This window comes from Microchirus variegatus (assembly GCF_963457635.1).
Source record: "Microchirus variegatus genome assembly, chromosome: 11".
NCBI lineage: Eukaryota > Metazoa > Chordata > Actinopteri > Pleuronectiformes > Soleidae > Microchirus > Microchirus variegatus.
The window spans coordinates 15,365,896-15,393,818 of record NC_139812.1 but is presented as its reverse complement, the minus strand read 5'-3'; the positions used below and the strand labels follow the sequence as shown (position 1 = coordinate 15,393,818).

General features: G+C 40.4%; 1 protein-coding gene across 2 annotated transcripts; it reads right to left on the bottom strand.

Annotated features, from left to right (window-relative positions):
- Positions 1–5: 5 nt before the first annotated feature.
- Positions 6–26,011, bottom strand: LOC310934447 (striatin-like). 2 transcript variants are annotated; one of them, XM_083898175.1, is made up of 17 exons: positions 25,704–26,011; positions 12,904–13,007; positions 10,381–10,454; positions 8,460–8,538; positions 7,241–7,405; positions 6,559–6,694; positions 6,303–6,471; positions 5,274–5,384; positions 3,967–4,110; positions 3,714–3,850; positions 3,240–3,415; positions 2,539–2,586; positions 2,330–2,451; positions 2,012–2,179; positions 1,760–1,900; positions 1,301–1,489; positions 6–826 (listed from the first exon to the last, which is right to left on the bottom strand). In XM_083898175.1, exons 1-17 carry the CDS (start codon positions 25,914–25,916, stop codon positions 657–659), a joined length of 2,346 nt encoding a protein of 781 aa, XP_083754301.1. In that variant the 5' UTR covers positions 25,917–26,011; the 3' UTR covers positions 6–656. The 2 variants fall into 2 exon arrangements, with proteins under 2 accessions (XP_083754301.1, XP_083754302.1); XM_083898176.1 differs by lacking the exon at positions 5,274–5,384.
- Positions 26,012–27,923: the final 1,912 nt, after the last annotated feature.

Here is a 27,923-nt window from a genome sequence, read left to right as displayed (position 1 = left end):
TTGTTAAAATAACAATTTCAAGACCTTTTTAAAGCAAAGGCACGTTTGTCAAATACATGTTTTTAAAAAGGAAAATAAAGGCAGGCCAGCAAGCAGAGTCAGTCTGGGAAGCAGAGAAGAAGTGAGAGGCTTCGACAGCAGCTCCAAGAAGTGTTCAGTACCCCACTTTTCTGGAACAACGCAAACACAAAACCTGACTCGGAGGAAAAGGCCCATCTCTGGCTTTGTCTGAGAGGTCAAGGGCCAGAGAGATTTAGGATGAGCGTGAAGTCACAGGGGCAAAAAGACCAGCTTGAAACCTCATTCCTCCATTCCACACTCTTAACACTTGTCCTGAGCCTCCTAACTATGGAGGTTAAATTCTGTCTGTGGGGGGGGCACAGGGGTCTGTAACTGGTCACACCCAGGCCTGCCTGGATGGTAGATTGAGGACTAGAGATCAGTTCCTCCCTGCCAACACGTTTTATTGAGAGTCATGGCCCATTTGAGGCTAGCGGCTACATGGTCTGCCAGTCCAACAGGAAACCAGTGGGCTGTGTGAGGTGGGACTGGACCCATGTTTGTGTGTCCTTCCCCTGCGGTGTGTCTCTATTGGTCCCTGATCACGGGAGGCTGAGTCAGAGAGCGGGGCTGCAGGGAGAGACTGCAGCTCCGCGTCATACAAACACCTTGGCGAGAGCGTCTGCACCGGCGCTGGCGATGTAGCATTTAGATGGATGGAACGCCACATCGTGGATCGATTCCTCAAACTTCTTTCTGTGGGCCGTGAACTCCTGGATGCAGGTTTTACTCTCCATGTTCCACAGACGGATAGAGCAGTCGTGACCTGTGGAGGAGGAGAGGAGTTACAGGAGAAAGGGTGCAAGAGAAAAGCTTATTATTGAGATATCCAAGCAAGCAGAATAAGTTTACTGTGTCTTTGAAACAAAGAATCTGTGATATTTACAGAGACAATATGCTGAGAAACCTGCACCTGCACTACTAACTGAAACCTTAGCACTATTCACACCAGGACATATTGAATGATGATTGTAAACAGTCCCAGCTCTGTGCATTTGCTTATTTAATATTTTTAATGTTTTTTTAATGTCTTCATCTTTGTTCTTCATTCTGATAGGTGAACTAAACATCTCAGCTGTATTCACTGGACAAAGGTTGGAAAAATATGAATACATGAACAAAAAAAACAATAAAAAACAAAGCGTATCATTTTGCAAAGACCTTTGCGATTTTATGGGAGACAAATTCAAAGTGGTGGAGAATTCATAGGTGGCGCTTTTTTTTTTTAACAGGAACTTACTGCCTGACATGAGATAAAGGCCGTTTGGATCTACGGCTAAGCTGGTGACAGCATCCAGGTGAGCCACCATGGAGTGAATCAGCTTCCCACTGTTGTTGTCATAGAACTTGATGTGTCTGTCCTCCTGTGCTGTGATGGTGATGGGAAGAGTCGGATGGCTGAGGACCTTATTGATCTGACAGGGGGTGCCTGGGTGAAAACAGATGTTTAACACGTTTAACATCACACAGCGGAGAGGAACATTCACTGCACCAAGGGAAATATAATTGTATGTGTGGAAGTCGACCATGTTAACTGTGGCTTGATGTTAGATAGAGTGCGACCAAATCTGACACATCCCAACAAATACCTGGTTAGAAGTTAAACTATGACCTTATTTGCTGCTTCAGGGTATTTTTCAGTTCAAGTAGCTCTTTAGTCGGCCTCATAAACCTACAGTATAGTTAACCCCACACCTACCTGGTTCCAAATTGGACTCCAGGCTGAGAACAAGCTGACTGGTTTCCATGTTGAAGAGGCCAATTTGCCCATTTGTGAAGGATGTGACCAGGTGGGCAGGTTCACTGCACACCAGATCTACAGAAGAGGGAATTCCCAGCTCTGGTGCAGAGAAGAATTGTGTAGTTAATGTTAAATAATTATTCATTAAAACAAATATTTAGAGGAATGACGTTACAAAAAAATAAATAAATAAATAAATCAGGTCCGTACTTTTGTTGTCATTGAATACTGCAAGGGCAGGGGAGGTGGTGTTGGCGTCCCACAGCCTCACAGTGCCGTCTGCAGAGCAGGAAAGGAGGCGCTGGTGCGCACTGCTGTACACCAAACCCCACACTGAGTCAGTGTGTCCACTCAATGCTCCACGCAGCACTGATGGGTCTGTCACAGAAAAAACAAAACAGCAGTCAGTTGGCATGGTTTTATTTATATATATATATATATATATATATATATATATATATATATATATATATATATATATATATAAATAGATAAATCTTCAGATCTTAATCCATGCTAAATTGTTACCGTAGGAATCGTATGGATCAATGTTAGGATTGGGAGTGTTCCAACACTGAATTGTTCCGTCAACACCTCCACTGAAACACTGCTCCCCTGTACTGCTCATTACCACGCTCAGTACTGCCCCCCTGTGGTTTTAACAAAGACATGTCAAAACCTGACATTGATTAACTAACAAGTAGAACAAAAGTTTAAAAAAAAGTGTATGTTTTTACCTGTGGGCCCTGAATGTGTAGATGGGTTCCACGTCTAAAGAAGTACTCCTGTGGGCAAAGAGGAAGGTGATTAATTCCATTATATAAAACCAAAACGCACCCTAAAATCTTGTTTACCAAAAAATATATTTGAAATAACAGTAATAGGATTTGTCAACTTGTCAAATGATCCATCAGTTTTTTTTAGCTTAACCTAAAAATAAATGCACTTCTACAAACTGTGTGTGTGGGCTGCAGAGTTTTGATTGTGACATAATCTCAATGTCTCAATGAGAACAGGGCTTTCAGTACTTTGCCATATGGGAACAGTTTCCAGTTGCTGAATTAAGTTACAGTGCAGAAATTAAATGAGCTATTATACTTATGGGACTGTAATCAAACAACAGAGCTTTTCTTTGTGACTGAGCTGAGTGCCACATGCACACTCAGAGACACAAATTACACTGCTGTCAGAGTGTAAAGTGTCTCTATAGGAGAATATAACCTAGGACTGAGCATTAGATCTGTATTTTGCTTCTTTTTAAAACTCCGTCAAGCCTGTTCACTTAATCACTACACGCAAGTGATGAAAAATATCCCGGTCAACAGCAAGATCGAATAATGTCATCCTTTGGCCCTGTTAACCTACGTCCCTGGACAAAAGTTATGCTGCAGCCTGTGTTTTGAAAACATGGACTTGTTCATTGTAAAGGTATTTGTACTTTTTGGCAGGAGCGGTCTTTTGCAGGTTCCACATCTTGAGCGTGTGGTCTTCTGAAGCAGTGATCAGGACCGGCTCCACAGGATGGAAGACCAGAGCACGAATCCCATCAAAATGGCTCCTCAGCGTGAATTTGGGGTTCCACGTTTTTCTCATGGCATCCTTGTTGTTGCCAATCTGGAAAGAGAGATCACATCATCTCATCAGAGTGCAATTTCTATGATGATGATGATTCTTTGTTCTAATCCTTAAACCATGTTACTTTTGGGAAATACTGAAATTAACCCAAAAACCACACCATCTATAAAAATAGCCGTTTGAGACATAATTGGCATGTTATCAGCTTATAATGCTACTGCGCTAAATATGGTGCAAATTAAGGGAGGGCGGTGGGAGGGTTGTTTCTCATAAGGCTCCAATGATAACATGAACAAAAAATAGACATTTTAAATCCCTCCAGCTTTTTCCTACTTACATCATAAGCCAGACTGTCAGCCTCGTTGGCCACGGTGAGACCAGCCAGTTCCCCCAGGCCCAGCTCACTCTCCATGGCCTCATCTGTGCCCATAATGAACGCCTTCCCAGAGGTGGGCGGGAAGGTCATTGCCTCAACTGGGAAAAGAACAAGTAAATAAAAATTCAGCCACTGAAACAGTTAACAAGTAGTCAAAAGCATTTACGACAAATCTAAGAGGTCAATTAGACCGCCGGTCTTTTCATTTGAGCACCTTCATCCGCTCGGTTCCCCTCGTGCTCGTTGAAGCGAACCGCATTGGGCCGGGATTGTGGGGCGGATGGAGGCTGCATGTGGGACAAGTCCTCCGCATCTCTCAGGTTAGCAAGCATGTCCTGCAGTTTGGACCGGTTTGGCCCTATTTAATGAGTCAAGTCACAAGAGTTACAACACAGACACAGACAGAGAGTTAAGTGAAGGGAGGAAAAAAACAGAGACTAAATGCATGAAAGGTCAATACTTAAAATAAAACAAAAGATGATTGTGAAAGGAGAGAAGCACTGAAAAGAGAAGAAAATTAATAAATGAGACTTTGTAAAAAGAAAAGAAACTTAAGGAAAATCTGCAGAAACGTCCATGATACATGAACTGAAGAGGTAGAAAAATTGTTGGCACACTTCGGAGGCACGCTTATCTCTTGGTGTTGGTGATGTGGATTCAGATTCATTCACAAATTATTGATGTTTATTCATCGATTTATGTTTTAATTTAAGTTTAATTCTGACATAAAGAAATAAAATTCAAAACTGACCGAATTATCCATTTCCCACACAACCACAACAGTGATAAAGGCCTGATCCAGTATGAAAAAAAAAAAAAAAAAACGTAAAACAAGAGGAGGAAGCAAGGTTTAAGAATCACAGAAAAAAGAACAGCAGCAATACAGAGCTTAGACCATATTAATCTTAAAAAAATAATAATAATCAAACAACTCGCAGCCACTGAATGAATCTGAAGTGGGTTTTTATTCTGAGAGAATTCATATTCAGCTGAGTCACTTCTCTGTCTCTGAGAAAGCATTTAATTAATATCTGTTTACATCAGCACCAAAGTACTTATTACTGTGGTATCAACATGGCTGACAGATGGGGATGAAGTTGGTGATAATTATGTAATTCCTGTAGAGAATACTGCAAGGGCATATCAACAACTGGAGCCCAGATGGGACACGGGTGAATGTGTCGTGGCTATCGCATTAGTCTTTTGATAACTGGATATGATGAAGTGAACAACAAATGAAAACATTTTAAACAGGACAGAAAAACATGCACCAAAGCATCACAGTGATGGAGACAGGTTTTGTACGTGCAGCACATTGCAAGAGAAAACAGATAACACTGAGGATGAAATGACAGACAAGAGGACAGAGGCATAACAAGGAGCAGCTGGATAAAGAGATGAGGAGGAAAAAAAATAGAAAAGATGTTTTGTATTTGATTTGAGGCCTTCCGGCTGAAAGTCAGGCTCAAGAGAGAGGAGTAAGAAGGAGGGAGGGAGGCGGCAACGCCTAAGAGGACTTACTCTTCACCCCCTTTTTCCCCTTGCGCTCCTTTCTGTACTGCTCCTTGAGTTTGGTTATCAGGCCCGGGTCCACGTCCCAGGCCTCAGAAATTGGACCTTGCTCGTCTTTCTCTACACAGGGGGAACAAAACCAGACCAAGAGGCTGTTGAGCAACTGCTCTGGTCGAGGCTGGAGTGGCCTAGCCGGGTGAGACCTCTCTCAAACTCCTGCTCTTCTGGAGGTTTCACGAGCCTCCAGGAGAGATGCAGGCTTTAGGACCTGAGATGAGCATCGCCTCTTTAAGCAGTTTGTTTGTTATTCTTGGGGTTTCTTTTCTATTTGGAGGTGGTGAAGGGGCTCAAACCCAGGTTGAAATTCTTTCTTTGAACATGTGGATTCTGAATCAATAAAGTTTAAAAACCTCACACTGAAATCATCAAATTGTTGTATACATAAGCGTCAAATGCTTCAAACCATGTTCAAATAAAAAGACGGACCACAGAATGAGACTAAAACATGTTTGGCTTTCGTCAAAGAGGCTCAAAGGGAATCATGTTGATTTGACAACACACAGGAGTGGATCACAAGCTGGCTATGGGAACACAGTGGAGGAGATCACAAACTATGGGTTAAACACAGAAACTCCTAACACTATGATTTATGACCACAACATGACATGTGATGACAAGTACTCCATGAACAGTCCCCAAAGTAAAATTTACAATAGAAATTATACAATTACATTGTAAAATAATTAGCTGTCTTTTCATTGCCTCGGAAAAATTTGTAGACAAAAAATCTTATTGGGCTAAAGAAAACATTAAAATATTGGACATCGGGGTTTCCCCCAGGATAATGGTTAAGCCCAGTGGCAAGTGACCTAGAAGATGTCTGGCAGTGGGACAGTTTTGGCCAGGCGAGCTGGCAGGCCTGAATTACACTGGCGAAAAACCCTGAACATGTTGTACAGTATCTGTAGTGTCTAAAAAGTACTTTTCATTGAGCGCTACTCTGCATTTCAAACTGTGTATTTCTGATCAGTGACTCACCCCACTCTGTGCCGTCCCCAGTGCCTCTGGACTCTGGCGAAGTGTCCATCTCATCAGGACTTGACAGGAAGTCGAATCCCTTCAGTGCTTCCTCTGTATCAGGGTCCTCAGTGGTGTCCATACTGGCAGGTGTTGACGTTGATGTTGATGGTGGCTTCTTTCTCAGGATCTGTAGGAAATACATGATTAATGCAAGTTCAAGTTCTGTGTAAATTAAAGTTTTTGTGCACAAAGTGAAGGAGCAATGTTTTCTTACCGTTCTGGACTCAACATGAGTCCTGTCCTTGCCCTCACTGTCATCGTCCTCATCTTCGTCACTGAACTCAGCAGCTGCATTCTCAATGAACTTGAAGGCCTCTAATACCGCGCTCGTGTCAGACAACTCAGCTTTCCTATAGAATGAATACACAATGAAGATTGTTCTCACAATGTGCAAATTACAAAGCTTATGTTATTGCAGCATTATGCAGCTAAGGTTATTGTGTGTTGTACACCTGCAAGGCTACTTTACACAGTGATTTACGGTGAAATCTTTGTTTGTTTAATTCACATGGTGGCCTGAGTTTCGACTCTTACACACAACTAACAAGAGCATTGCAAAGCTGTTTTTAGACACAAACTGTAGATAATTTGGGTCTAGAGATTCTCTGAAGTTTGACATTCACATGCTGAACAGCGTAGGAGATTGCCTGGGTGAGATGTGCTCACAACAACAGGAGAATCTCCACAGTTTCGCCATCTGTGCTTTCTCACAAGCTCACTCGGATAGTAACCACAGATTAGACTAGTGATCTGGCAAGAGCATTTTGAGAGAAAAGGAGGAGTGACTTGTGAGGAGAGGCACACAAGGTTGACTCGGGCGAATGATATGAGATCGATTCACTGATCGAAGAGTGTAAACATTTTGTACAGTCTTTCGGAATAAAGAGTATACTCACCCTCTGGTGCCCATGCCCTTCGTGTCCGTCCCATTTACCATGGGCTCAGTACTGGATCTTTCTCCTGTCCTCCCTCCGCCATCTCCAGCGAGTCCTAGCAGCGCTCGAACGCGTTGGGACTTCACGTCTAAGATGGTGTCTGTGTAGCCCACTTCCTGCAGGTATCTGGAACAAGACAAAAACGGCAAATAACAGGTTGTATTATTGTTAATCTGTAGTTTATTTGTAATTTTGTGATATTGTGACTACTGTCAAGCAAGATGAGGAGGATTACTTGATACTGTGAATAATGTAATTTCCTCTAGCTGAGGTCTAGTTAACAGTATCGGCTCTGCTAAGGCGAGATATGCTACTCATCAAATATCACACCTACCCTGTGGGGTTGCAGAAGAACCTTTAGCAATCTGCGGGGACAGCTGACTGTGTGTGAGTGTGTGGGTGTGTGAGCGTGTGCATGTGTGTTAGCACATTATTGATCCATCCCTGACACAATCAAGAATAAAATGGCTGCTTTATCAGTTGGGGCAGATGACGTGTGGGGGCTGCCTTATGGCGTCTGAGAAAAGGACTGGGGACTGGATTATTTACAGGGACTGACTGGAGAGAGAGTAAGATGAGGATTAATGAATTGATGGAGCCTACTGAGGAAATCTGCATGCAGTGATTAATGCTGCCCATGTGAGGGAGCCATTTCCCACGGTTTTTTATTCTGCAGCACCGCTGACACAGTTCAACAAACCAGACAGTCTGACACATCTGACAGTGACGCCATTTCTACAGAGATCCCAGTGTGTTGCTCTTTAAAAAAACGCCTTTAATTATGCTGCTTTTACTTGTGTACTCTGAACCAAACAACCCAGCATATTGCTGCTGAAGTGTGTGGTTTCAGATACCATGTCAGAGTTCAGGAATCAGGGGCGTGACTTGTAACACAACATCGTCTTTGTCTGTCCTGCCACTCAGCTCTCCCTTCTACACAGACATCGACTTGGCCCTGTGACAACCTCAGCTTCCGCTATAAGGATAGAACAACAACACTCCCCATTCCTTGGCCGTACTTTTCATGCAGAACAGCGCGACATAATAAAAACGACTGCACTGCTGTGGGACAAGGGGGCCTGTCAACTGTGTCCTATTTCAATGCAGTTTATTTTTGTGCAGTGGTTTTGTTTCCTGGGTAGAGGACTGTCACAGAAGGATAAGAAACATGTCCACTTACTGTCTGAGGAGCTGACGGCCTTGTTTCCAGGACAGCTGATTATTGAATGACCCAGAAGTCTCGTTCTCATTGGCCTCATCTGGAGTAGAGAAGGACACAAATAAGGACTCCACAAACACAACAGGCACCAACATTATTTCCACTCTCTAAACACAACCAGAATATTCCTTCATCACAACATCCTGGCAATTACACACATCCAGTGCTCAGTGTTTAGATTTGAGATAAATAGGACGAAATTCTCATTAAAGTATCAGTGAACTAACCAATTTTAAGCAGCTCAGCCAGTTTACTGTAGTAGTTGGCTGGATTTGGAACTGAAAAAAACAACTTATATAAAGACCCCAATTAAGATATTTAATATTTTAATAGTTGGAAACAGTAGAAAACAGGGGAAATAAGAAACTCTCTGAGCTGCAATATCCTGTTCGTGATGCTAAAACAAGACATATGATACTTAATGATGCATCTCCAGCACTTTTAAAATGGCTGGATTCAGCTCCACCCATGTCCCATGACAAACTAGAAAGGACAACAAATCACTACCTGCAAAATCTAGAATAAAGAACACACTCTTTATGGCTGTTTTATGTCAGAGATGTTGGCAAGCAGTGACGGGATTAAAAGCTCACTTCGATTTTCAACAACCTCAGCACCTCATTCATGAGTCAGCTGGGACTTCTGCATGGAGGACAGAGTGTTAATCAGATTTAGATTGGGTGAAATGTGTGTGTGTGTTTGTGGGTGGGCTGATTTGGCAGGCCAGCGAGAAGAGGATGAACCAAAAAATAGGTCATGCCTAATTTAGAGGGGTGAGGAGTGGGCAGCTGCACCACAATACACACGTGGTACAGCTCCCACTTCTTTTCCATCCCCTCCACCTAACACCTCTCTCGCCTTCACATCCCCTCCCCTAGATCATCAACACTTCAAGGGCTTGAATGCTTTGAACATCCCTCATGAATAGAGATGAGCAGAGAGGAGAAGAAATAATCTCAATCCGACTAAATGGCAGTGAATGACTTGAAAATGAGAGGCCAATTACGCTAGAATGCAACAAGAAACAGGTTGTGTGCTGATATAGAAGTGATACAGGGATAAAAAAAAAAAATGTGGTGAGATAGAATAAATTAAAAAGTCAAGTGAGACCAACAGTATCTGAAAGATTTGATTCTATAGATATTTTTGTTTTTATTAATTACACCATGATGTCCATATAGATGCTGTTCTAGAACTTTTCAATAATATCATATGATCAGGTTCAGGTGGAGCTGCCACAGCATTCCAGTTCAGTTTGTCAAATTTCTAAGCTCTGAAGGAACTATTCTCCATGTTATCTTAAAAGGACTTAAGTTATTTGTGGGGATAATCATGTTTTTCAAACAGGGCTTGGTGACTCTATTCGTTCACAATGGTATCTCAATTGTATTTGGAACAGCAAGAAGGCAGTTCTGTGGAATTCATTCAATTCAATTCACCAGCATTGTATTTGGTTGAAAATGGAATTATCCAAGGCAAAGCTGGACAAATAAAACCAGAAATATCTGCATGGCTCCATGGACAAACATGACTAGAGAAGAGTAAAACATGTTTTGTAATGTGGGTGAAACAATCCTTTATTGACACAGTAAAGGCCACTTTTCTTCCTCACATTTACTGTAATAAATGCCTCAAATCCTTACCATTAAAAAAAATCTGTTGTTTTCTGACTCAAGTAGCTGACAGTGATATTTGTACAGTACAGCTGTAACAACAAAGGCTCTCATTCGTGATTTATGAAAGGACACAGTGAAGACACCTACCAAGGCAAACAAGACTCAACATGAGTGCAGCTTCTGCGCGTGTAACAATCCTATCACCTGAGGTATGTGAACACAGCAGTGATTTAGTATGAAGAGGTGGAGCACGCAGCAAGACTTACCGGAGTCATAGCTCGGAGGCTTCATGTCACCTTGGTTTAACTCTGTCCCATATTTTAACTTGTGGTACTTTGCTCTGGAAGTAAAGAAAAACAAAAGATGGAGGCAGACAAATAAGCAAACAGGGTTGATGGAAAATGTTTGAGGAGAGACAGCAAGTTTTCACAGAAATTCCAGCTAGTAATCTGTAGGGTCGCATAGCTCAATGTCAAGTGAATATCTTATAGAAAATACAGCTGCATTTAACGATAATTTTCCTAATGTATTAATCATTAAAATCATCCCTAAATTGACATATTCACTGCTTGTTTTAACTGTAATCCAGTTTAGGTTTTACATTTGATACATTTCATACAAACCTAAAAACAACCTGTCAAATTTCACATGAACAGTGAGCATTTTGGCTTTTTTTGTGCAAAAAAACAACAACGGTACTATATAATATTGTAGCAAATGTAGAATCTTTAAACTTTGTTAGTTTGAGATAACAATTTGCTTCGGAGTTGTAATCTACAAACAACTTTTTATCCAATAATATACTGTGCAGATAATCACAACAGGATTCCACTGAAATGTGGTTTTGTTTGTATCACACTTTGCAATAGAGAAATGTTTTTTCCCAAAGCCTGCACAGAGATCACCATATCAGCGATCAGTGATTGTATTAAGAGTTAATACAGCACCAGGGCTGGCTCTCGCATCTTTCAGTTCACAAAGCCCCACCAGATCACTCCTCCCATCATCCAGAGGAAGCAACTCCCATCTAAATCAAATTCATTCTAAATTGGGTACACCCTACATTCAGAAAGCAATTTCTGATATTGCTTTGAAATACCCTTGGATACATGACCTGTTGCTTAGCAACTGGGTAAAGTGGTAGTAATCCTGGGTTAAGTGTTGCTCCTGAGGCAGAGTCCATAGTGATCGTAGTGGAGAAAAGTAGATAAATACACAGTACACAAGAAACAGGATGAGTCCACACTTAACAACGCTAACGACAATGTTCCTCTCAGGGGACACTAACATCAGAAGGAAAGACAAAGCACTAACATATTCTGTGAAGGCATTCATTAGCCAAGAGTCTCCCAGCTCCCGGCACAAATTAAATGCACAGTAAGTTAATGCTGCCACTAGGGGTGTCTCAATCAAAACGATAACAGAATACCTAGTTTGACGATGTCAGGAAGCAGAACGTGGGATCATGGGGATTGTTGTTCTGCTGCCAAAGCTCTCACACTTTACAGGGAGAGAGCAGAACGCACAGCTAACGACAATAAGTACTATTGATCCATCGGAGACAAATAGACAAAATAAAATGAAAAGACAATAGATTAAATTGAGTTATTTTACGATACTTTATTGCTGAAATGTTGCATCTTATTTCTTTAAGATTACCTACATTTTCATTTCTTTCTATTGCCAGTTTTCATTTTGTCCAGGGACAACTTAACTGTTGCCTGGCTGAATGCTTTATTTTTTTTGCATTCATAGAATTCCACACATTCCCAGCGTGTCATTTTCTAATACAAGTCTTCCACTGTTGATCACAGAGCAGTTATGTAAAGGGAGGAGACAGTGACTGGATTACCTGGCTATACATGGACCGCATTACAATCCAACGATTAAGACATTACATTAGAAGTCAACTCTTGCCAGAAAATAAGAGTGGTTATAAAAAAAAAAAGTACTTCATTTAGAGGTAAACCTGAAATTACAGGAAAACTGTGCATGACAACCTGCATTTACTATTAAATAATTGAAGTAAAAACACTAGTACAAAAATACTTTGTCAGTCTGCCTGAATTATAAGCTCAGTGGCTTAAAGTACCATGTAACAGCAACATGTTGAAATCACCAATATATCTCTGTTCGAAGGTTCAATCATGCGTCCAAGGAGGAAGGCAAATGCCATGCGTATCACTGCGACTACCATGGGGAGCTTTTGTGTGATGATTACGGCCTAGTGAACATGAGAATGAAAACAATGCCATTCTTCTGGTTTGCTGGAGAAAGAGAAGTGGCAAGAGTGACCTCGTCTTTGGTAGAGAGAGGACCCTTTTGGGGCCACAGTTTCTCATCTCGTCCTTCCAAAGAGGACAGTGTAAAGCTATCGACGTCCGACAGCAACGCCTTCCTGCCTACACATGCTCTAATCCAGAGACATCATACCAGCTGGACTCCAGGGAATCTCTCTGGCACTCTCCCTCCATTACTACCTCTGCTGACACCAGCTGAGCCAATGGCCTACTATGCATGAACATGAACAAGGAGACACTGGAAATCCTTTTAACACCAGCAGTCCTTTTACAGTGCATGTCAAATACAATCTTGTAGTAGGGATACATGCAAAGCTTGAGTGTGTAAAGTGCTAGTCCCACCCTCACACTGCCACATTTTCCTTTCCTGTATTTCTCAAAGGCAGGTCTTTATTTTTAGGAGCATCACTGCAGTTGTTGCTGACTAGCCAAGGTATTTTTGTGTGCAGTGGGTGGGCTGAGGCAGTAGTGGGCAGTAATGGCACTCACCTCTCTTGCTTCAGCGCATACTCAAGCATTTTGATCCTCCTCACAAGGTCTTTCTTCAAGTTCTCCTGGCCTTTTCTCTCCCCCTGCAGGAAGGCAATCTGGGCCTGAGAACACAAAAATAGTTATGTCACATCACATTTGAAAGTAGTATGAGATTTTGCTGCATATAAATAGAGTCAATATTACTGTATTAAGTGACTATCTGGCAACAAAGACATGCCTTCGATGAGGCAACATCAATGAACTACATTTGTTTCAACTGAAATAGCAGGATGTCAAAACATTCATGAAATGATGGGAAATAAAAGTACTATTCTATTTTAATCAAACCTACTCGCTCTCCCACACATCAACTGTCCCTCTCCCTCTTCTAAAATACCTTCCCTCGGCACACCACTGTCTCTCTTCAGTAACAGGCTGCAGCTGTTGACGCACTTAGTCTGAGTCAGCATTACATTAAATTACACTGCTGTGTACCCCCGCCTGCACCACTACCACACACACTCTACTTAAAGCAGTCAAGGCTAGGTCACGGTGTAGAATTCACTACAGCAGAGATGACACATGTATTGAGAAAAAAAGTGTCCTAATTCTAAAAGTATTTCATTTTACAACTGGAACAGCATAGGTCACAATTTTCTCCATTGTTTAGGAAGGCATTGTACATGTGATGAAACAAACCAAATGACTTGAGTGCTGAAGCAAGAACAGTGATATATCTATAATACCTATAAACTAACATGATATCTATAATATAAAACTCATAAGAAAAATAATGCAATTTAAAGCTGTACAGTGATATATCTATAATACCTATAATCTAACATGATACCTATAATAGAAAACTCATAAGAAAAATAATGCAATTTAAAGCTGTTACTGCACTGCTAACATTACCTGCAAATGCGAGTGTTTTTATGCTGGCAGATATTGTATCTAACACTTCTGGTCAATATGTAATTTCTGCCGTTTGTTTGCCTATGTTCTTTGGCTATGTAATTTGGCTTCATGCTATAATTAATTAGTTAGTACATTTTTATACCTTCTCTGGCAAAATGTAGATCTATGTGCCACTAGCCTGCAGCTAAGATAAGATGACAGAGCAACAGTATTTTTTGGAAAACAAAAACAATGATACTTAACAACAGTGGTGAGCTGGGAGATCTGTTTCATTAAGGACAAAGAACAGCACCACAAGCATTAAAGCCACAGTTCCATCTTAAGAGGGAATGAACTCCCTGCCTTTCACGCTACATGCTAAGGACGGTGTGAGTTTGAGTGGGCTGAATCCCAGTTTCACACGGATACCAAGTAGCTCTGCTGCTGCTGCTGCCGCCTGCAACAATGAGTCACGACTGTATTCCAATAACAGCTTTTTTTACCATCCACATTTCTGTGCAGAGGAACACTCTTAACTACAGCTCCAGAGCCCTTAGCTTTAATGGGACTGGTCCAGTTAGCACCAAGTTTAGCTGGCATCAGTCAAAAGCCAGCAGTCTGCATAGATGCCAATAACTGATGCTCTTGAAAGATGGATCGGCACAGCTTATACATAACTTTACCTTAGACATGCAGAGTCTAATCCCGTTTATCCTGCTTTATGCGCATCTTGCCTCAGCTGGATCGATACTGATGTATTCAGGAATCACGACAGACAATATTAACTAAATTTAATATGCCTCTGACTTTACACATTTCCACATCCACAGCTATTGCTGAGAGTTAATATACAAAGCCAAAACCTTAAACAGATTAAACTTCCCAAAAAGGCCCTAAGTGTGTTTATAAGCTCAGTTACAGTAACAAGAAGCTAGGCAGGTGATGAATAGAGAAAATGTCAACAAAGGACATGGGAGTAATCAAGCTTTATATGACATGAGGGGAAAATGCTATATACTACAGTTCATAGGTCACAAACCACGTTGGTAACCACATCCTGATCAACACTGTAGTCTAATCAAGACACAGTCTTGTAAATAGCATTTTCTGCTGACCTAAATTTGAATAAAATTATATTTGAAAAAAGTAACATTTGGATTACGATGTGGCATATTCTGACTTTAGTCACATTATGTGGATATACATGCGGCTTAAATCACAGCAGTAGAAGTGTGGATGTGAGTCATAATCAGACTGTGCTCTGTAACATTGAATATTCTAAGAGCAGCTCTTAAAAACTGAATAATGTCTTTTTCAGAATGAGGTCACTGGTTCGGGTTTTTGCTATCCATGCAGACTGTACATCTGTGATGACTGAGATAGTGAGTGACCATTCACTTCCTTGTCCACATGAAGCCCTGTCCCCTGGTGCCCTGTGGTGCCAGAGACAGAGAAGAGTGCAGCTCTGTGAATCTCTGGCTCACCATCTCTCCTCCATCAAACATTAACCTTGGGAGAAATGCAATGAGTCAACTTGGGCCATAAAGAGACACAGGAAGCATTTAATTCCCTGCCTCACACTGACTGCATTATTGGGCTGCTGGATAAGGGCTCCTTAGTCTGTCTGAGTAAGACATGTAGAATGGGGCTTCCATCTGGAGCATAGGACCTTTCAGAGCCAGGAAAAGGCACAGGAGACAGACTCAGGAGGAAATTAACCCCAGCCTCTGGTTAAATTGTGGTAAGATAAAGTAAGATAAAACAACACCTATCACTCTATCCCCTGCTTAGACATTAGACATTTGTCAACACTCTCTGACAATTTATGGACCAAACAATTATGAAAAATTGCTGCATCTTTCACACATATTGCACACACAAGCACGTCAGCATTTTAAATTATATAAATAGTTACAAATGTATTGGCAATGTATTACTAGACAGAAGGGATGAGTAGAAAACAGCTATTCAGACTCGTCAGCTCAGATTTTCAGTCAGTGAATAAATGACAACTACAAAGAGTCACTGCTATTTATACTCATAGAAGAAAATCTTCAAGTCTGATATTCATGATTTCCAGACATGTTTTCATCAGCACCATCCCCAATGACATCAACAACACAGTGAGGCACCTAGACAGAGTGAACAGTGAGCAGCAAGCCTGACCTCACCTAATTTGGAAAAAAAAAAGTCTGAATACTTACTGAATACTGAACACAGCTTCGGGGCTTACGCATCAACAAATTCACACACATGCTGGCCCTTCATCGTGGTCAGAGTTCAGAGAAACAAAATCCCAAATTTACAATGCAAACGACCTCTGTTTCAGCAAACATCGGGTTTACACTCGTAGTTCACACAAATGAATGCGCACCACAATGGCCAACCTTATAACTTGACAAGTACATTCCACAAATACCATTAAACTGGAATCAACAGGGGAAAAGGGCAGCAAAATATCAGAGGCAGGATGCTTACAATAACAATTCTAGAATACCCACATTTGACAGCCATGTCCACTGATAAATGTAAAAAAAAGCAAAAAAAAAAGCCCAATACATAAACTAAGACCATTCCAGATAGAAAAACCTGTTGGTTTTTGTTCACTTCTCAAATAAAAGATCTACTGCTTATGATCTGTATTACATGTAAACCTGTCATTACCTTTCATTTCAGATAACACCTAGTTTATTGATCATGATGTGATGGCATCCAACATCTAAGATGATATCTTGTCTCATGTCACAATACAGATATAGTATTGATATACAGTATCACCCAGCAATGGCAGTACTAGCATAAGCACAGTTCTGATGATGCTGCCTGAAATGATGCAAAAAAAAAATTTAACTGAAAAAAGACAGGAAGCTTACAATTAGAGCTGCAACTAACGACTATTTTCGTAATCGATTAATCTGTCGATTATTTTCTCAATTAATCGACGAATTGTTTGGTCATAAAATGTCATAAAATGTTAAAAAACGTTGATGAGTGTTTGTCAAATCTGGAAAGGAAGATGTTCTCTAAAGTCTTTGTTTTGTTCACAAACGAAAATGATTCAGTTTTAATGATTTCTTTGTTTATGTGGAGCAAAGAAACTAAGAAAATATTCACATTTAAGAAGCTAAAACAATCAGAAATCTGGGTTTAATCATGAAAAAAGCTTCAAACCGATTATCGATTATCAAAATAGTTGCCGATTAATTTAGTAATGCCTTAATCTGGAATCTTGAACTTATTTTTGCTAATCAAAGAAAATTGATAAACCAAGTCATATTATTGTGTTGATGCAAACTTGCTAAGATTCAACACTGCCATCAAAACCACTAACTCAAGTTTCACAACCAGCTGTTTCTTCACCTCCACTGAGACCAATTTAAGTGTTTACTTTTTGCACAACCACATTCCACCTAAGAAAAAATCTGTATTAAGGATTCATAGTGAGTGTATGTACACATGTTACACAATCATATGACTGAGTTTTGGGACAAAGATTGGAATAAAGATCCACAGAGCACTTAGAAGCAGGCGCAGACTTTGAGGGTGAGGATGAGACAGTGAGCTGCACAGACTTCAGCCCAATTTATACTCCTGCGTAAAGTGCTCTACGTAGGTTACGGAGACCCCTCTACGTCGCCGGAGAGCCTCTCCGTCGTCTCCGGCACCGGTATGAAGGCTTGGGGGGTCTCTGTGGTAATGCAGTCGGAGAAGTATACTGTGGCCTTTAGTTAAGACTTCTTCTCAGTTATCTGCAATAAGCCAAAATGTACTTTTGTACAACTGTACAGGACAATAAATCATCTTGTACACAGAGTTCCCACATCTTGATTGTCAACAAATTCTATGACATTCTAGGGCCAATTACCTCAAATTCAAGGACCAAATGTGCTGAGACAGATTAAGATGGGAGGGCAACTTGCAAGAGCGGTTTCACCCATGGCGTCTACTTTTATTTATTTGCAGCACACTCAGCATCCGGCCAAGTGATGGTCCTTCGGATCTCGGGCAAGGCAGTCTTTGTAATTTTCTTTTGTGATATCTCGGAATTTGCATTTCCCAGGCATCACATAATTTGCTCTATCTTGCTTAACGTTACTCGCTCATTGTTCTGCATGGAATCTCACGTCAACGGCGGAGAGAGAGCGTACAGTGCCCACAACACCGCTTGTAATTATGACTTGACGTTTGTTATGTAGGCCTTGTCTATGGACATCAAGCAATGCAGGGTGCATGAAACAGGAGGTGGCATCGTAAAAAAAAAATGCATCGACGACAGGAGACATTTAACTAAATATCAACTTGACTTCTTTCTTGCACAAAATTCAAGAAGCACATTCAGTGACCCATGTCATTTCTCTTTTTCAAATTCAATCTTTCAAGGATTTCAAGAAGCTGTGGGAACTCTGTGTACAATACGCCCAGAAAAAAAAAATAATAATAAACTGTTACAATGCCAGGGATTCCTCACAATTAAAAACACACCTTTTGTTTTTGTCTAAACTCTTATTCAAAGGAGTTGTTAATTTCATCAAAAGTTTCCACATGAGCTTCATTTTACACTCTGCTGTGACACATCTCACATCAAGTTCACACTGCAGTGTTAGCTAACAAAGAGTGCACACAATTAAGTTTTGTATTGGGTAAGAAAACCCAATACAAAACATCACATAAATGCTTCACTAATCACAGGTTGTAAAGAGAGACGAGCACCATCTACATTACGTGACCAGAATGTTAGTGAGGAAAGTACACTGCAGTGATCTTGAGAACTATGAGAACTTGTTTTAGGATAAAAGACAAAGAAAAAAAGGCTATATTGGACTGATGTCTTTGTCGTTAGCTACTTAGTGCAGTGATATCAACCTCAGAAGTAGCATCAAGCTGTCCCTAATGGCAACAGTAGAGAGAAAACTCCTTTTAACAGGAGGGGTATGTAGTATATGAGAAGACTGTATAGGTAATAATAAGAGTAACACTTATAACATTATACAAGAGTAACTGCTTGTACTTGGTAATCACTATAAGTCAAGCGAGGGTCTGTGATGTATGTGAGATTGCATGTTTCAGCCATTGTCACAGCAAAACTTTAGGTTAAGAAATTCACCCTGGCTGTGAAAACAACATAACATCACTTTCTTACTTTATAAAAGAGAGACACGTTTGTTATATTGGTAAACATGAGCAGGTTTTAGGGTTTAAGATCGAAACCCCTACCTCTCCAAAGTTCAAACAGACATTTACATTGTGGATAAGTGAACGCCCTACAAGGTTTCCCAACCTTGAAAAACTGGTATGGGACCTTACCGAAATAACACTTCTAATCGGTCTTCTTAGGGCGCTTTCAGACCTATAGTTCAATTGCTTTGGCCCGCACCAAGAAAAAAGTTACAATATAGCAAACAGACATGGGTACAGTTTGCTTTCACATATGCATAGTTCTAAACGGACCAAAATAGGCCGCGAAGATCATCAACACCGGAACCAGACCCATATCTCATCCGATACCCATAATGCATTTAACTATACAGTTTTGTCCCATTAGGCCTGGTTGCTTTCACACCAGAGGAACCGTACCAAAGTAGGGGGGATAAAGCGGTCTGAGACGACCGGTTGATTTGTTTGCGCACCAAAGGACCAAGATTACATTCACACCTACGCAAACCTTCCGAACCACAGCATTTGGTGCGCACCAAAGGTGTGAAAGCACCCTTAAAGACATGGGTGCTACATCCCATCTTGCTGCATAAATATTCTAGAAGGCTCACACATGCAGACATTTTTCGACATCAGCACTTTCCCTGACAAATGTGACTGTAAGGCCAGGTCCTGGCAGAACCACATTGGACAAACAGCTTTATGGTGTAGAAAGTAGACACGCACTGAAGAGGGATGAAATAGAAGTCATAAAGATGACAAGTCTGACAAGTGGCTAGTTTGGTGCAAAATGTAATCTTTCTCCCTTCGTTATCAAATGGTCCATCGATTATTTTCTGGAATAATGTTTTACTTCCATAAAAATGAAAACCTCAAAAGGACAACATCCTCAAAAGTATTGCTTTGTCCACAGACCAAAGATAATCAGTATCATTGATGGAAACAAAAAAACATAACCAGAAAACTTAAAACACTTTTAAACCTACTATTATTATTATCAAATGAATGTCAACTAATTAATATTAATTAATGTGCATTTGTGTAGATTATTACAGGACTGAATGATGATGTCAATGATCTCAAACAACGCTGGTTAAGTGCTCAATTTCATGATATAAATTCAAAGAAATAGAACAGGTTTAGACAAAGACACATTTTCTTCCTAGAAAACGCAGTCAACCAAGAGCAGCAGTATAGAGTCAGCTGGTGCCCTCTAACCTGTCCTGCAGGTCTATCAAAATGAACCCGACTTCACTTTCTAGCTTCAGGTGACAAAATCTCTTCTTGCAGACTTGCATAAACAGAGGTACAGAAGGAACTTTGGACAATATAAATTCTCATTTTGAAATGACTGTATGGTTTCCCTTGACATTTAGAGAGTTGCATCCAGTGCAGAGGTCGGAATAATTATACTGTATAACAGTATTTATTGCACAATATAATTAAATACTAAATGTAGATGTAAGGGTTTTGTTTCAGTCTGTCAAACTGGCATATGATGATGTGCACAGACACTGGAGGAAGTGGTTGTTTTGCTTAATTATTCACCCCAAATTTGAAATTATATCCATGCAAGAGTGACATCTTGTTTTCCTCAATCCATTGTGAAGTAAAACAACAGGTTTATCTTGGTTTATCTTTGCGTTAAAAGCCAATTAAGAGAAGCCTCTCCTGCCCTCTACAACATTGCTTGCTTTTCCTGTTCGTTTTACACAGGGGGAGAAGGCACAAACACTCAACAGTTTCTATCTTTAATGTGAATGTGTGAATCATCTCAACATATTTATAGAGTTGAGTTGAAAAAATGTTGATGTCTTCTGTGGAAATCTATGCCACAGCATAGGAACTACAAATTTACAAATGGCATATCTGTAGTTCATGTAGAAATATGGCAAAAACACACCTGCTCTGTAAAGGCCACATTATACTTCTTCGACTGCGTAATGCGTTATCTGACTGCATAACCACAGAGACCCCTCGAGCCTTCATACTTCTGCGTCGTGGACGGATACACGCTGCAATTTCCCACCCAATCAGTAGGGGTTGCTGTGCAAGGTTGTTGTGCTTTTGGCTATGGTGAGCAATGGCGTAACCTACGCAGAGCACTTTACGCAGGAAAAAAAAATTGGGCTTAAAACTCTGTTGGGCCATTTAGAAGTGTAAATGAGAACAAATTGAACTGCGTCACAGCATATCACATAGAAACAAAAGAATTTAGATTTGGCCATTGTATTGATTAACAACTCAGACTAACTCGTGTCCTAAGATTTACTGTAAAAATGAGGGAAGGCAGTGGATGGATGGACTTGATTTTATAAACATGGCTCCCTCTAGGGCTCTCCTACAGGTAAAACTAACTATTCTAAGCTACTTTTTTTCCCCTGTGCCAAATTTATAGTTGAAATTAGCTGCAGTAACTGTCTTTGTTAAACACAGTCTGTCTGTGTTCAACCAATGACTTAAGTTGGGGCCCAATCCTTTGTGGTCTACTGTGCACCCTGGGTACACAAGATAAGATGTGAACAGTTATGTAGCATTAGTTTCTATATGAACTGGTGTTTTTAACATTTGTAGAGCTTCAGATGTCTAAAGCGAAAACATTGTGTAACCAGTACTTCTATATTTCTGTGATGAAGTCTGTGATCTGCTTTTTTGTACTTTCCCACTCAGAGCTGCACACTGAGAGGGCAAAAAATAACTGCAGCTTGGCGGTTGATGTGGTATCGACTGAGGAATGATGGTGACTCCCATTCCTGAATTTCTGACTGCTATGGTATGTTTGTGCATGGGCTGAACCATGGAGCTAAACATGCCTCAGGCTTTGCTATTAGTGAAAATAAACAGGAGATGACAGTAATAAACCATCCTACTGAGATGTTTTGATTTTTCGCTGTCCCACTGTTAGACATAGGGCGGAAAAAAGCGAATAACACAATGAGCCATATAATCCTGCACGTGTTAAAAGCTTTTCAAATAGCAACAGAGTGGATTCTTCTTTAGAGTGAAGATAAATTGACCCATGATTCAGTTTGCTCCCATATGAAGCCACCTTACACTCCGAGTCACCTTCAACCTTCTCCCGGTGTCAAATTATGGCTGCCGACAGATACTTCTGGCAAGAAGATACTCTATGGAGCAGGGATTTCCCCATAACTGGAGGCCTGGATAGGGTGTAACACTACTCAACCTCAGTCATCAGGCCCAGAAAAGAGTGTTAGTGTGCAAGTACGATCTGCAGGGTGACATCAATAGCTCTATATCATAATATTAATAAAAACATTGGGGTTGCAAAGGGGTGGAACATTCCCAGTAAATTTCCAGAAACTTTCCATGTGAATCTTCATTCAGGAATTTGGAAATATTCCAAATAGGAACAATTTCCATGAGAATTAACTGGATTTATACAAACTGTGTCATACACAAATATAAACATTTTGTTTTGTCATAAGCAGATAAGCATGTATACACATAAGTTAGCCTCTTAAATTAAATGGTCCTATCTAACTATGAATTAAAAATATAGAATACAAAGATCTATAAATGCCTATGCCTGAGAACAGTTTTACTGGCCTCTCTTTTACTATTGTGGTCTATGGTAAAAAAAAAAATTCTATGCGATCACGGAATAGCATTGAAATTCAACTGTATTTGCATCAAATATGATTGTTTTAGACATGATTATGCTATATATTAATATTAAGTTCACAACGATGAATGAATCAACTACTGATTTGATAAAAATTAAAAGATTAACAGATGAAAAGAACAGTAGCTCAACATAACTATTCAAATTGTCAAGTTAACAACATTAAAAACTTTTATAAATTATACTTTCAGCTTCTTGAAATGTGACTTATTTGCTGGTTTTCTCTATAATAGTGATGAACATCTTTTTAACCAACTCAATTAAATAACTATGGAAATAGTTCAGAAACTGCTTTGTTTTAGCCTCTTCGGTTTTGGACTGTTGGCCTGAAAAAATTCATAGCAATACACTGAAATCCACATAACTATTTTTACTATTTTCATTTGACATTTCAAAGCACAAAAAATAAAGTGATTAACTCATAATGAAATGATCATTAGTTTCAGCCCTAGTTACTTCCCCTACCAAGATGACAACAGACTAATGACAGCTGTAAGCTATCACTCACTAAGCAAATCAGCTTGACTCAGTCAATCAATTGAAAGTCAATGACCATTCAACTGGAGCCTGATTATGAATGACAGAAGCCCATGCATTACACAGACACTGACTGCACATCAACAGAATTTAGTGCACTGGACTGTTACGAGTTGAGAGGAGTGGCTCTGAGGGTGATCTTACAGCCTGACTGGACAACATTCCTACAAGCCCTGGGGTTTGCCTTCCTCCAAAACAGAGACATAAGACACAGCTTCAACTGTTTTCCATTCAATGTCTGCACAACCGAGAAGAAAGGAAACATCATTATCCACTGGGTTGTGAAATACTTTGTGTAGATTTAAATGGACATGTTTTTTAGCCATTTAGTTCACTTTTTAAATGAACATGTAAGCAAAATAAGCATGTGTGTAACATGATGATAAACACTTTGAGGCTCTGAAGTAGCGTGTATACGGTTGCAAAAAGCAATATTAGCACATCTCAAAAGGAATCTAAAAAGGTAACATCTATCCATCCATCTTCTACCGTTTTATCCTCCACATGAGGGTCACGGGGGGCACTGGTGACAATCCCAGCTGATCCCATGTGCATGTTCATTGCTTTTCAATCCTCAATGAATTGTTATTACTCTGGCACAGACCACAAATGCCACAGAAAGATGTGCTTCACTGAGTTAGAAGACAATTGTGTAAAAGAACTTTTAAAACAATCTACTGGAGGGCAAATGACGGAGAAAAAACATCAACCAGCCTCATGGGGTTACATGCAATGAAAACAATTACTCAAATAGTGTGCGCACAGTTTTACCACCAGAAACCAACCAACCAGTAGGCCATTTAGTAACCTCACTGTGCTTCACCACAGTTGCTGGTGCTTCTTTGATATGCTTGTTACATGACAGCAGACAGGAAGCTTAATACAAAGGCCAGCCTGTGAGGATGATGACTCAAAACTACTACACTGATCAAGGCATACGTCACCAATCTAAAAAGGATGCAGGGTCTCCCTTGTGTCCCTTTGTTAGCTGAGATGTGTATGATAGTGGAAACGCCAGCTGATGAAGCCCACAACTTCCCGTTGCCCACCCCCCAAAAAAAGGTTCAAAAATATAGAAAGTAAAAAAAATAATAATAATAACAGTAATGATACCTACTCCAACTTTGATTAAAAAGAGCAGTTGGAACATGGTGTCCAAGGTCATTTTTTCCACACTGTACTTGTAGTATGAAGAAATCATGTAGACGGTTTGTGACAGTTTCTTTCTCAACTTAGAATCAGGTGAAACAAACAATGTACAAGCCACAGGGTTTCAAATATTACAGTATTTAACATAGAGACCCATCAAAAACCCATAGGAGTTAAGCAAATACATGTAAGTTGACCAGAGAAGGACACCCACATGGGGCAAACAAAGATGGAATAAGGAATAAAGTTAATTGAGACAGCGTTGGAATTTCAGTAGGAATGGTAACCACAACAAATCAAGGACTTCAGAGTGACCTTGGGTATTTGCAGAACAATAAATTATAGTTTAAGCAACGCAAATATTTAACAGGTTTCCAAACAGAAATTAGTATTGCTGGAGCACTGTGTTCTGTCATCTTATACAAAGCTGAGTATGTATTTGTATTTAGGGGGTGTATATCAAGAATAGACCAATTAAGTACACTATGACTGTTAACTAAGTTCAATTTAATTAGAGGTGGAGTGATAGGTTTTTTTTGCGATGATGTTGATCTTTAGATCTTGATAAATCCGGGCAACCCCACAACCTGATACAATATAACAGCAACAAATGATTCACAAAACATACACATTTTTTTCTGTGCAGAAGTGCACTTATACTTGTATGTATATATTAGTTTAATGTACAAACTAAACTGGTCAAATACACTTTAGGATGAAAAACAAAATTTACGTTTTAGTGCACTGAGCACCATTTAGTTTAGTGAAGTTTCTGACGGAGAATAAATATGTTAACTTACACAAATAGTAATTAGCTGATGCCCAGTAATACAAACGGCAATCTACCAATCGGTCTACTTGTATACCGATAATTACTTTAGGTTTAGCAAGCGAATGACAATAACGTCCATGACGAAGACATAATGGCTCCACGGTCTGTTGTGTTGTGGATGTTGTCCATCACCATTGACAGCAGTTCGATTAAATCACTAACGATCTCTCCTCCACTTCATTTTCTGTGATTAAAGATTAAGTTCAGTAAAAATCAAGGCGGGGTTCTTCTATACGTGAAGCTATACGCAGGTAACGATGGACTTTGTCTTTCCTCACTTAAAGTATTAAGCGAGTTGTAGCAGCCACCAGTCGATCGTTTAATTACACGTTTCTACATAAAAACACATACCTGAAGTTTTTCTTACAACTTCATATAGCAGTAAGAAGTTCAATGGATGCAGTCACAGTAAATAGATCTCGAACAGCCGTCGAGTAGTCGGATCAGGGGGGCGCTACAGCTCCTTTAGCTCTTATGCTAATGCTAACAAGCTAGCTTTACAACCAGAACAATCAAAAACAAAAACTCAACGCTTGTTTTAAAAAGGCCCGGGTAGCGCATTTAATATACGGCGGCGAGCGCCTTAAATGTGGTGGTTTTTACCTGTAATTCGGCCCGCTCTACCTCCCATTGTGCTCTCTCCACTTCGAATCGGGCCCATTCGTGCTGCAGGAAGTGCAAGATCCCCGGGATACTGTACTGCGCCCTGGCCGCCTCCCCAGCGTCGCCATCAGGCAGCGGTCCTTTGCCACCGCCGGGTAAAACGGAGTTGTTGTTGTTGTTAAAGAACACACCGGGCCCTGCCTGTTCGTCCATGGCCGGGCTCGGTGGAAAGGTCTCTCCGTTGTCTCGCTGAGCGAGTCGTGGTACTGGAGACCAGAAGAAGGGCAAAAACCTATCGACGGCGCTTCGTCTGCTCGGCTCTTGGGGAATGAACTCACTTTCTGACAGCTAGCTGTCATTGAATGACGTCAGTAACTACGGCCACGCCCACAGCATGTATAGTGGGGCGCTCGATTAGCTCACCCATACTTGCCGGAGAATTTGCCTCCATTCCCTATAACAGGACTGCATCTTTTATTCTTAAAAAATGGATCTGGACCAGACACGAGCAGTAAATCCAGAATATTTATCCTTGTATAATTTTCTTAAATAGCAACATGGATTCAATGTTATGCACCACACAAAGACACTTTGAGATATTAAGTGGGTTTTACGATTCTGAAAAAAAGTTTTTTTCCTATCTTAATATGACAATTAAAGGTGCATTATGTAAGAAATCTAAAGCGTCTGGCCAATCCTCTTAATATGTCACAGAGACTCAGGAATAATATTCATATAACATACTGAACTCACCAACAACAACAGTACAGCCAAAATATTTGCATTAAAAAAATATTTTGCAAATCATGTTTATGTTTTGAAATCATGTTTTGGCGTGTGGCGCCACCTACCCCGTCTACCAATCATTGCAGTCAGTAGAGTCTCAGCTGCTGAGCAACCACGGGTTGCCAGTTACGTCAGAAAATGAAACCTAAAAGGCCTCAGTATTTTGAATTTGAATGTAGTAACCGTTTTTTGCCACATTCTTAAGGCCACATTATACTTCTCCGACTGCGTATGCGTTATCCGTCTGCGTCACCACGGAGACGCCTCGAGCATTTATACTTCTGCGTCGTGGTGACGGACACTCGCTGCAATTTCCCGCCCGATCAGTAGGGGTCGCTGCGCAAGGTTGTTGTGCTTCTGGCTACAGTGAGCAATGGCGTCCGAGAAAGAAAGAGAGAGAAAGACTGTTGTTGTTGAAAAAGTGGCCGTTTCTCACTTTTCTGTGTCACGGAACGCAGTTTTAAGATAATTTGAGGCGAGAAATTGGCCATTTAGAGTCTAAACATGTGCTGTGTGTGTTAAGATATGACGTATTTATAGTTCGGCAGCGGCGTTATCGGCGGGGATCAGCTCCGCCTCTGTCAGGACGCCCGGAGCGCACTGAGAGCCGGCACAGAGCAGCTTAGCTCGGCCTGTCCTGAGGACCAATCGCAGCTCTTGCCGTCTCCGTAGTCCCTTGACGGAGTGACGGACACTTAAAAAATATTCCGTGCACCCGGAGACGACGCAGAGGCTCTTCGACAGGTTCTGCGTCGACGCAGAGGACTCTGCGTAGCTACGCAGAGCACTTTACGCAGGAGTATAAATTGGGCTTTACATATGGCACCTTTAAGATCTGGCTGATTTTGATTCTCATCATTCTTAGAATGATTTACCACAGATTGTTCTTCTTTCTTTCTTTGCACATGCTGCATTAAAAATATTATACTGTCACCTTTAAACTTTTTATATTCTGCAGTATATTTCTAAAATCTTATTTATACCATATGTTGCCTACATTTTTCTGTTCTAATTTTTTATCTTTAGTAGCTGTTATATATATTTTGCTGCAACAATTTGTGCTGCTGTGTCAATTTAAATTTCCCCCATGAGTGTATAATGAAAGTAGAATGACTTTTTATATATTTATCTGACATTTCTCATTATAATTTACATTACTTTAATTTTATTATCATGGTAACCTTTTTTGACCATATCATCCAGCCCTAGCCTGGATACATTCATGATATGAGAGCTTGAGCAATGAGTAATTAATAAATTAATTATTAACAATAACAATAATAATAAAAATAATAATGTCCATCCCTGTTTTATTATTTATTTCAAAAATAAACATCTCTGCCTACATGTTTACTGTAGCTAAATTGATTGCAAATTTGCTCCAGTCTCTCTTCAGACTGATCTATACATGGGGACTACACAGATTTTCACAAA

Coding starts and splice junctions, on each gene's coding strand:
- LOC310934447 (XM_083898175.1), bottom strand. CDS start 25,916: ATGGACGAACAGGCAGGGCCCGGTGTGTTCTTTAACAACAACAACAAC. Junction 13,008..25,703: donor TAGAGCGGGCCGAATTACAG/GTAAAAACCACC, acceptor TTGTGTTCTCAG/GCCCAGATTGCCTTCCTGCA. Junction 1,901..2,011: donor AGTATTCAATGACAACAAAA/GTACGGACCTGA, acceptor TCTCTGCACCAG/AGCTGGGAATTCCCTCTTCT.